General features: G+C 41.3%; 1 protein-coding gene across 5 annotated transcripts in view; it reads left to right on the forward strand.

Annotated features, from left to right (window-relative positions):
* Positions 1 to 11,711, forward strand: part of RAPH1 (Ras association (RalGDS/AF-6) and pleckstrin homology domains 1) — a 99,493-nt gene that overhangs the window by 81,815 nt on the left and 5,967 nt on the right. For 4 of the 5 annotated variants that reach the window (XM_043910313.1, XM_043910309.1, XM_043910311.1 and 1 more), the window contains 3 exons: positions 4,740 to 4,838; positions 5,849 to 5,969; positions 9,000 to 9,142. In XM_043910313.1, coding sequence (XP_043766248.1) covers positions 4,740 to 4,838; positions 5,849 to 5,969; positions 9,000 to 9,142 — 363 coding nt within the window. Of the gene's footprint in view, positions 1 to 4,739; positions 4,839 to 5,848; positions 5,970 to 8,999; positions 9,143 to 11,080; positions 11,704 to 11,711 lie in introns of those variants that run through there. The other variant, XM_043910314.1, reaches the window with a different exon arrangement.

Consider the following 11,711-nt stretch of genomic DNA (forward strand, 5'->3'; position numbering starts at 1 on the left):
GTATATGCATGTGTAATTAAGTTCTTAAAGGAAACCCGAGTTTTAAAAATACATATACCACAATAATTGTTCGCATAGTCAGCTTAGCTAGGACTAAATTTTCATCCCTTGAGAAGTGAGACAAAGCAATTTAATATGTTAGGTGGGAAGGAAAAAAATGGTCAGGATTTAGGGATAGAATATGAGCATGAACTTCTCAAACACTTGTATTAATTAAAAGTTGTTATAATGATAATCCTGGAAGTAATAAGGTGGAGTTTATAGTCTTATTTTTTAGTGTCTAGCATGTTAGTTGAGAGAATTGATTTTTAAGGTCTATATGTATTTCCAGAGTAATAAATGGATTGTGTATATTCAATAGTTTCTTTTGGCACTTGGACCAAGATGTTAGAGCATCACTTTTTAGTTACAGAATTTTAGGAATTCTCTGTCTCATTCTAATTTCTGGCATACATAGAGAAAAATGGTAGCATGATAGTAATCCAAAATTTCTTAATTCTGTTCTTAAATGTTTTTATTCTCCATTTTTGTGCCTTTTGTCAGAGAATGCAAACTTTCCAAATCAACATAATTTAAAAAATCAAATGATAACCTTTCTTTTTTAATAGCTGTTCATTTTGGGAGGTGGAGCAATTTCATTATATACAGTCTTAACTCAGAGTTGCTATGAGTTCAGTTCCAGACCAGTGTAATAAAGTGAATATTGCAATAAAGAAAATTATATGAATTTTGTGGTTTCCCAGTGAATATATTTAAAATGTGCAATAGCATTATGTCTATAAAAAAGAAGACACTATGAACATACCTTAATTTTAAAAAGCTTTATTGCTAAAGATGCTAACCATCATCTGAGCCTTCAGCCCGTTGTCATAGTAACAGCAAAGATCACTGATCGCAGATCACAATAACAGATAAAATAATAACATAGAAGTTTGGAATTTTGCAAGAATTACCCAAATGTGACACCAAGGCATGAAGTGAGGAAATGCTGTTGGAAAAATGACACCACTAGACCTGCTCCAGGCAGGGTTGTCACAGACTTTCAATTTGTTCTTTAAAAAAAACCGTAACTGCAAAGTGTACCCCCCAAAAAAAAAAAAGTGCAGTAAAACGAGACATGCCTGTATTCTCTTTGGAGTCTTTAAGAAATCTAAATGTCCAGCTTCCAGTTTTTAGCAAAGGATGTCTCCTTCATACTCACTCTTAGCTCTTGTGTGATTTTTAAAGTGGTGGAATGATAGTGTAGGGTAAAAAGGAGTAAGGCGGCAGATTTAGACAATCTCACCCCTAATAGAGCAGTACAAAGGGAAGTCACTCAGTCTCGTCTGACTCTGCGACCCCATGGACTGTACATCAGGTTCCTTGATCCATGAGATTTCCCAGGCAAGTGGGTTGCCATTTCCTTCTCTGGGGGATCTTCCAAACCCAGGGATTGAACCTGTGTCTCTCACATTGCAGGCAGACACTTTACCGTCTGAACTACCAGGGAAGCTACCATAAATAAAGCATAATAAAGTAGTAGTGTGACATTAATAGTCTAGGCCCTGGAATGAGATGGCATGGTTTCAAATACTGATTTCTTCACTTACTGGTGAGCAGCTTTGAATGCTGTCTTAACCCTTTTGTCCCTCAGTTTCTTCTTATATAGTAGAAATAATAATATGTAACTCTTGGGGTTTTCACAAAGGTGGGGTAAGCTAATATATGTGAACTACTCAGCCTAAGAAGCACAAGCTGGAATCAAGAGTGCTGGGAGAAACATCAATAACCTCAGATATGCAGATAACACCACCCTTATGGCAGAAAGTGAAGAGGAACTAAAAAGCCTCTTGATGAAAGTGAAAGAGGAGAGTGAAAAAGTTGGCTTAAAGCTTAACATTCAGAAAACTAAGATCATGGCATCCGGTCCCATCACCTCATGGGAAATAGATGGGGAGACAGTGGAAACAATGTCAGACTTTATTTTTTTGGGCTCCAAAATCACTGCAGATGGTGACTGCAGCCATGAAATTAAAAGACACTTACTCCTTGGAAGGAAAGCTATGACCAACCTAGATAGCATATTAAACAGCAGAGACATTACTTTGCCAACAAAGGTCCATCTGGTCAAGGCTATGGTTTTTCCAGTGGTCATGTATGGATTTGAGAGTTGGACTGTGAAGAAAGCTGAGTGCCGAAAAATTGACGCTTTTGAACTGTGGTGTTGGAGAAGACTCTTGAGAGTCCCTTGGACTACAAGGAGATCCAGCCAGTCCATCCTAAAGGAGATCAGTCCTGGGTGTTCATTGGAAGGACTGATGCTGAAGCTGAAACTCCAATACTTTGGCCACCTCATGCGAAGAGTTGACTCACTGGAAAAGACCCTGATGCTGGGAGAGATTGGGGGCAGGAGGAGAAGGGGACGACAGAGGATGAGACGGCTGGATGGCATCACCGACTCGATGGGCATGAGTTTGAGTAAACTCTGGGAGTTTGTGATGGACAGGGAGGCCTGGCGTGCTGCGATTCATGGGATCGCAAAGAGTCGGACACGACTGAGCGACTGAACTGACTGTACTGAACTGACTCAGCCTAATGCCTGGTATATACTAAGTGCTCAATAAGTGCCACTTTAAATACAGTAACAATATACTAGAGGAACAGGTTACCTCCTAAGGCACTGGTGCAGAGCCTGGATGACCAAAACGAAAGCTGTAGAAGGAATGCCTTTATTACGTGGGCAGTTGAAAAAAAATTCTTGAGGTCCTAAAATGAAGCTATCTGCAGATATTCAGTCATATCATAGTTCTCTTCAGGGTAGTATTTGGATTCTCAGGTTAGAGGCAGAGAGAAGGATAGAGGATCATCTCTCTGATTTTCTGTGTTGTATTGATGAAAAACATTGCCTTGTACAGAATGATGAGAACACACACATACACTCAGGCAGGCGGCTGCTATAGTTGAGCACCCATGTGTGGTAACTGCCTTCTGGGAAATAGAAGGAATCGGGGGAGGATGGTTTGTAAATCACTGTGAAGAGAGGGTATGGCAATAAAGGCTCAGAGCCATCCTGCAGCCCCTTGTTTGTTCAGATACCTGAACCCGGCCCTGTAGGTGAGGCCTCAGGGAAGCAGGAGATGAAGAACAGCTCTTTAAGCCCTAGTTGGCAACACCAAAGAAAACACTTCCAATCAGCTCATTCATGAGCTGTGGGCCCTTCTATGTTATATGCATGCTGTAGCCCAACACCTACTTCAAGCAGCTGGCAGGAAGTTCTTGCCCATTAGATGTTGCGTGAATGAGTGAATGAAATAAAATTCCCCATCCTTCTTTTATAGAAGAATACATACACCTCTGCCTGTCCTTTGCCCTTGCAAGATTGCCGTGCTGGTTTATGATGACTTACTGAGGACCTGGTCTTCCCAGGCAGCACTAGTGGTAAAGAATCCTCCTGCCAGTGCAGGAGATGTCAATGGCTCAAGTTTGATCCCTGGGTCAGGAGGAGCTCCTGGAGTAGGAACTGGCAACCCACTCTAGTATTCTTGAAAATACTAGGGCACGCTATTCTCCATGGGCATGGGAGCCTGGCAGGGCCACAGTCATGGACCACAAAGAGACATGACTGAGCGAGTGGGCACACAGTGAGGACAAGGGAGTGGACTCCAGGAGAAGGCTGTGAGCCTCTACTATCTGGGGAGAAAACGGTTAAGTGTTGTTCTGCTAACCTGTTACTGTTGAGGGCTTAATTGTTTAAAATTCCAACTGCAGCCTTCAATAACTAAATTGGCTTTGATATTAAATGTTTTGTCATTGGGGGTGAGCTCTGTAAAGCAATGAATAAAATGGAATAAATGGATTTACAGTTCTCTTGTCAACCAGAGGGATTGATGTTTAACAATGCAGATATACATAACTTATATTTGTGGCCAAATTTTCCTGCTGCATCGAAAACTTATAAAATTGCTTATTTTATTGCTCTCATGGGTTTTCACAACAAACATTTGGTTAGAGAATTTATACAGCCTCTTGTTGTTGAACATAAATTTCAATATTTCTCCAGGTGAAATAAAATTTTTCCACTGAAAAGAGAGGTAGTAATTAACAGTCTTTAAATCCAGAACCAAGTTTTCTTCCCAGGGAACTAGAGGTTGTGGCTCAGTGGAGTTAAAATATGTTGAGTCTATTCTTGAACTTGTACTTTGTAGCCAAGGTCAAGTCAGTCACCTTCCATCCAAGCCTCAACCAAGAAGTACGGGCTGCGGCAGAGGGGCCTGCAGAGCGCTGCTCAGCCCACGGCAGGGAGCAGCACTGCCTCTCAGGTGCTGTGTCCTCTGCTTCACCTCCGCCCAGGCGTTCACCAAAGACGCTGTCATCTGGAGTTTTCTGATTGCATGGTTTCAGTTCATTCACTCATTCGCTTCCGTTATAGATGAAAATTCCACTGACTTTGTTAGCTGTGGTAGCCTTCATTCCTTTGAAGGGTAGAAGCGGTATTTTGGAGTTTTCCATGATGGGAAGGATTTTTTTTTTTTTTTTAACTTTCAACATCTTGGCCTAAAATTTAACACAAGTTGCCTCCTTGTTTGTTTTGTAAAAATACTTAGAACCCTTTTATTCGACCTTATGGATGTTTAAGAGGTATAAATGATTTGGCCATTATTCCAGTGACCTGTAATTTGTCAGGATATGTTTAAGCTTTGATAGAATTTCTCTCTTATTTCTCCAGGGGACTTAGTTGGGTTTTGCCTTTAATCTTGCAGCACCCGCAGATCCAGAAGAAATCTCAGTACATCAAATACCTTTGCTGTGATGACATGAGGACCCTGCACCAGTGGGTCAATGGTATCCGCATCGCAAAGGTAGGTTTTCTTTTGGTTTGATAATGGAATGATGGGTGTTTAGTGATATGGTTTTGGTTGTCATTACAATTATTATTTGTTTCATATTCATAATTTTGCCAGTGTCTCAGTCTGTCAGGCCTAAGTTTCATATTTTAAGTGTCTTTTTTTCTCGGTGATGGGGATAAACTTTTACCAGCTGGTGTCCAAGGAATAATACTGCAGGTGAAAGCTTATGTAGCAGCGAAGTGCTTTATTCTGGCTTTGGAGAATGCACTATGTGGTGGTTTTATAGCAGAGTTTCACCTGAACAAAAGAACTTTTTTAAAACTTCACCTGCCTTGGGGTTGGGGGAAAAATGAATATAGGTGGATTGTGGAACATTTTTCAGGCAGTGAAAATATTTATACTCCATATGATACTACAATGGTAGGTACATGTCTTTATATACTTGTCCAAATCCACAGAATGTAAACACCAAGAGTGAACCTAAGGTAACCTCAGGTGTCCATGTGAGCTAAGTGATGATAACAAATTTACTACTCTAGTAGGGAATGTTGATAATGGGAGACGCTGTGAATGTACACGGGAAATCTACCCTCCTCTCAATTTTGCTGTGAACCTAAAAGTGCTCTAGAAAAAATAAAGTCTTAAAAAAAATTTTTAAGGACACCTTAAAGATGATATGTAGTCCTCGAAAGGATATTTATTCACTTTTAAGTAACTGAAAATAAAATTTATTATAGACATAAAATCAAAGTTGCTTTAAAAATAACTGAAAAAATATTTATGTTGATAATGAATCTAAACAGAATCAAGTTTTAACTTCTTGCTGCCTTCCTAAAAATGAGGACAGATAAGAGTAGATTCTGATTTACTGCTATTCAAAGAATTTTTGAAGTATTACAGGGTATTAATTTTATTACAAACTGTGAGTCAGTAAACAGAAATGTGTCCCCCTTTTCCTGCCCCGTACACCCATATCATACCCAGTGAAGTTCAGATGTCCTCATTTACTGCCTTCTGTTTAGTATGGGAAGCAGCTCTACATGAACTACCAGGAAGCTTTGAAGAGGACAGAATCGGCTTATGATTGGACTTCCTTATCCAGCTCCAGCATTAAATCAGGATCCAGTTCTTCCAGCATCCCAGGTAGGTTGAAATGCCTCAAGAACTCTACTACTAACAGGAAGGTGTTTGTATAGTGACTGATAGGAGACCCGGTTATCTCAGAGTGATTTTTTTTAAAACTAGGGCTATGCATAATTTCTAAATTTTAATCAGTAGGCACATATGCGATTTTTAATTTTTAGAGCAGATAATATCACCTAGTTCATAATGTTTTGAAATGGAAAACCAGTATATGAAGTGGTAAAGCCAAGAGTTTTGTTGTGAAATTTATTTAAAAATCATATTGCTGAAAGCAAGTGTTGATGCACAATTAGGGATAGAAAGTTGCTTGGAGAAGAGTACTCAGAATCATCATGAAACTGCCCTCCAATCCTCACAGGTTTCCTGACATTTCAGTGGAGTGGAAACAACTGGAATTTGTTCAGTATCAACAGTTAAGGAAGCTGTTTAAGTCAAACTTTTCTAAAGTTTTCAGAGGAAATCAGTGATATTAAAAAGGTGCTTATTTTCAGATTCCCATATCCTTTAAACCAGGATGCTATGATCACATCTTAAGATACAGGCTTCTTTCCCTTCAAAAGTTCCATAAATGGTATCCATATCATCTAAAAGCATAATTTTTTGTTCTAATGGCCTATATTATGAAATAATTAAATATTTATTTGAGTTAGAAGCTATATGACTAATCTCATCCCTAAATAAGTAAACAGAAACACACTGTGAATGTATACATACATGGGCTTGTGTCCACGCGTACGTTCTTTGGTTCTGCCCACCTAGAGGGCTAGAAGCAGTGACAGCCCAGTAGCAGTGAGAATACCAAAAGCCTCAACCTCGGCCTCTCAATGCCGTTTTCCAAAACAAAGGAGTCAGGGCTCTGGTGAGTGGCTGATTCTAGGGCTGTGGCAGAGAATATATAAGATGAGCCTGGAGGATCGTGTGTTGAAGTGCTCAAAAGAACACAGGGATGGGAGTCTGTAAAAGGGACACAGAACTCAACCTGCGAGAGCTCTCAGTAGCCAAAGCGAGAACGATTTGAGCAACAAGATAACATAGTATAGGGCTGTAATCCAGATTATAAAATAAATAGCCATCACTCCATGGGGATATAAATAAATAAATAAATGGAGAAGAAGAGACCAATATCCTGCACAGATTTCTAAGTAATTTATGCAGCTGTTCTGCCCTCAGGGAGGTAGAGCGTCACCCCCTCGTTGCCTGTGGGCCATGCAAAGTGACTTGCTTCCCAAGAGCTCAGAGTGGGGCCACAACCTCACAGTGAAGGAGCCCGACAGTAACGCCTCAGCCCCTGATCGGGTAGTCAGTGATAGCGATGGCTTGTTCCTTTGGTACCGTGTGAGGAGATTGGCGTTTTCCCTCTCTTGGTCTTCCTCCCCAAATCCCATAACTTCAAAGAAAAAACATCAGACAAATCAAAATGGAGAGGCATGCTGCAGAAACCCTGACCAGTATTTCTTAAAACTGTCACAGTCATCAAAAACAAGGGAAGTCTGAGAAACTGTCATAGACATGACATGACAACTATCTGTAATATGGTAACCTGGATAAGATCCTTGATCAGAAAATGGAATTGTGGAAAAACTAGCGAAATCCAAATAAAGTTTGGAGTTTAGCTAATATTGAGTATTGGTTCCTTAGTCGTGACACATGGACCAGAATATTGTAACATGTTAATGAGATAAACTGGGTGCTGGGTATGTAGGAACTCTGTGCTAGCTTTGCAACTTTTCTGTAAGTCTGTAACTATTCTAAAATAAAATGTTTATTAAATTGGGAGGAAGAAACTTTTGTGGCAGTAGATTAGGAAAGGCAAAGTAAGAAGACTGTCACAAGTAGGGTTACAGAAAATGGAATAAGAGGAAGATTGAAAAAAAAGATGTATATTTTTAAAATTTATGCAGCACTTAATTTGGGTGCTTCCAATGGTATTTTATGAAGTGATATAGTGCCTTTTACCACTCCAGAGTCATCTGTCTGTATGTATTAAGTATTAGGAAGACTTTTAAATGTAAACTGTAAAATCACACACGTTCACGTGAAGAGAGCTCAGGAAGCCGCATGCTCCAGCCTCTTGTCTTAAAGGCTGGTGCTGTCCTGGATATTAAACTATTAGGAAAATAGTTGGTTTTATTCTCTATTGCTTCTATTTTTTACCCTGAAGATGCTGTCTTAACTTTATCTAAAGGAGTTTGTGGCTATTATATTTGCATATTTTGATTAACTTGGCTGGACTGACTTAATACTGCAGTCTAATCATATCCTCTCCTCACAGAGAAGTGGGACTAGCTTTAACATTTGATTCTCGGACCAGATACCAGACATTGGACTAGGTGCTCCCGTAGGGTTGCCTCACCTGACTTGGCGTCCAGTGAAATCATCGTTTTTAGTTCCCGCACCGTAGGTGTCAGTCAGGTTCCACTGTGTCCTCAGCCATTCTCAGGGCCCCTGAAATATCTCCATGCCCTTCAGGAAGCCAGCCTGTGGCCAGCTGCTTCACTGTGGTGCCAACACCCAAAGCCCTAGGAAACACACTTCTCACTTGGCAGTCAGATTCCCAGTATTGTTCATTGCTGGGATAAAAGCAGTAATCATCATGTATGGATCTGAATTCATAAGTGAGAAGTCTCTGAGATGGCCTGGAGCCAGGATTATGTAAAAAGATGGATTCTCAAATATAATGAAGATATGATTTTAAAAAATCACTCTTCTATTCACGGTTCATTGATTTTCTTACTTGCTAGGAGTTCTTACAAGGTAGATTGTCAGGACACCACATGTCACATGGACCTTTTGTTGTAGTTATCAGTTTCTCCTGGTGGGCAGTTTAAAAAGAATCGAGATCTCCTATTTGCCCTAGGATGAGAGAGGTTGTCTGGTGGAAAACACGGGCTGTGTCTATGTGAAATGGGTCAGGTAACAGTAACTTGCTGCCATTCTGCATCGCAGCTAATCTCAAGTGAAAGCTTTATACAAACGTACATATTTATACTGTCACAGTACTTATTTAATCTGACTTTTGAAATGTTTCAGAGTCTCAGTCCAATCACTCCAGTCAGTCTGACAGTGGACTGTCTGACACCCAGCCGGCAGGACACGTCCGTTCCCAGAGCATGGTGAGCTCCATCTTCTCTGAGGCCTGGAAGCGAGGCACACAGCTGGAAGAGTCCAGCAAGGTAACGCGCTCGGGTCAGGGTAGAGGGGAAGTCTCTCTAGTGTTCCAGGGGGGAGGGGGGTAGCGTACTGCTCTTTTATTCCTTCATTAGGAAGGTTTCTTGGCCTTATCTCAGTATTCTTTTCTTTGCTTCTCAGAAATGGATATTTATGAATTGGCTCTGATAATCTAAGATCTCAAAAAAAAAAAACCCCACCTGGCAGTTTTATCAGTGGCTCAGAATTTTAAGAAATAACAATGTCCTCCTTTCCTCTGTTAATTTGGATGGAGCAACAGCACCCTCTAGTGCCAAAGCCTTGCTGTTGTTCCAGAGAAGCTGCTATGAGTTGATTATTACTTCATTGGTTATTAACTTATTCAAACTCCTTTTCTTTTATGCTTTTTGGCATTTCTTTGCACATTGATAAATTTTCCTCAATTTACAGTTTATGTGGAAGACTAAATTCCAATTAATCCCCTTAAAATACTGGACCCCCAAGCCTTGCATAGAAGGTTGTTCATTGACGCTGAAGGACAAGTATAATCATTGCAAGGCTGCTTAGACACAGAGAGGTTCTTTGGTTCCCCATATCAGGCTGTCTCTGATGTCCAGTGGGCCGTGGTGTCCCAGCTCTGCCACTCTCAGCGGCGCAGGCACACGCCGAGGCCAGGAGCCAGGAGCTCGCCCAGCCTGGCCATTCTGTTTTCATCCAAAAATCATTCTGATTTTTGTTTTTCTTCTCTGAATCACTTTCACAAGTACATTCAGTGAGAGTTAAATGGCTATTTCCCCTCAATTTATTCCTTTATTTCCATATATGATTGATTAACTGGACTTGGGGAGGGTGGAGGAGGCATAGGTAGCCCAGTGTGGGGGTGGAACACCTTCTCTTAGGATTAAATATTTGAGAATTGGTGCTAATAACCTGAATTCTCAAGACAAGGACAGTTTAACCCCCTTATCAGAGGCTCAGACTGTTAAGCAATTTTTTTCCTTCCCATATTTAATCAATTTGAATGGAACAGGACTATCTGGTGCTGATATTCCATATACATTGTGGAGAAGCTGCGCTGACAAAATTCAGGTGCCTAAAGAAAAGTCCTTTACCTTACCGAACTTAATTTTAATGGTGTCATCCACATGCATTTTAAACTGTGGAACTAGCCAACTGTTAGGAGAAAGGCCAAGGGAAGCAAAGAGTCCAAATGGTCTGTGATCAAGCAGCAGAGTACCTCATGGCACGCAGTTTCAGAAAGACCATGAACTCTGCCGCACAGCACTGACACTGTGCTTGAGTCTTGACCCCCTGTGTGTTTCTTCTCCTTGTTACCACAGTCTCAGGTGCCAAATGAGAAGGCCAGCACAGCTAAGGTCTCCACCCCTGCAGCAGCCAAGACAGGGTCAAGTTAAGGTCAGGGGCTGTTCTTTGGAAGCACATTAACCTGGGTGACTCCTGTAACCAGATCTTGCAAACTAATGCTTTTATTTTGATGTGCAGTTATTAAAGGAACATGTGAATGACCTGATGGACACTAGAACTCAGCACTGTCATGAGCCTTCTAGTCTACTAACCTAAGCATTCCCAGTGCTCATTAGATGTCATTCAGAATTGAAAACAGATGGTTTATCTTGGATCCTCACAGTTTGTTCAAAGAGCCCAAAAGATATACCCAGAGTTGCTAAGCCAAGAGTCCTTCCTCTGCTTTCAGAAGCACTTGAACCACATTCATGCATGAGTAGCTCTATAAAATAAATGACTGGGTGTGGTCCTTTGGGCCATGCCAAGAGGTGCTCAGATGGGCTGGTCAGTAGTTGTTGGCAAACTCTAGCTCCTGTGTCTTGATACATTTCCTTTAGCCTTCCAAAGTTTCCTCTCATTTTCTTCTGGCTTTTTCTGTATGGTATTTTTATGATCTTTAGCTGTAATGTTTATGAAGCATTTCTTTATGTATTTTCCAGTAAAACACATGTAAAGAACACCCCCCTTTACCTGCATTGCTGGACTTCTGTGCATGTTGGATGCAAGTGTCTCACGGACACGCGTGTGTGTGCCAAGCTCACTCATTGCTGTGTGACTGTGCACGCCTGCTGAGCATTCTCACACTCATACCGCTCACTAGCATCAAAAAGGCATCCTCATTCTTCCGAGGCCCTCCAGCAGCTCTCCTAAACCCAGTTACGGCACCTGCTTGGCGTGGGTGCCGTCCTCGACCGGAAGGTGAACTCCAGCCATCACACCTCCCTCTGCCACAGTCCAGGGGGCGGTCCCGAGCTCCGAGGCCCTGGCGCTCGCCCTGGGGCAGGGTGTGTGAAAGCGTCATCCAGACAGACTTGCTGCAGGAGATTATCCCCTGGCAGTTAAGCAGTCTAGGCATTAGAGAAGATTGTTAGGTAAACAGATTTTCTCCCTGCCCTTGTTACCCAGGGAGTTGGACTTTAGCCTTCCTGCCATTGTCCATCTTTACCATCACCAGCAGCTGCATCCTTTCATGCATGTCTCTGATTCCTTGCTTTTTAGTTGAACAGTCAAATCTTAACCTCTGTAACTGTTTTGTTTGTTGTGTTTTCTCTCTCCCAACCTCCCTTTTAT

Source organism: Cervus elaphus, chromosome 8 (assembly GCF_910594005.1).
Source record: "Cervus elaphus chromosome 8, mCerEla1.1, whole genome shotgun sequence".
In the NCBI taxonomy this organism is placed as follows: Eukaryota; Metazoa; Chordata; class Mammalia; order Artiodactyla; family Cervidae; genus Cervus; species Cervus elaphus.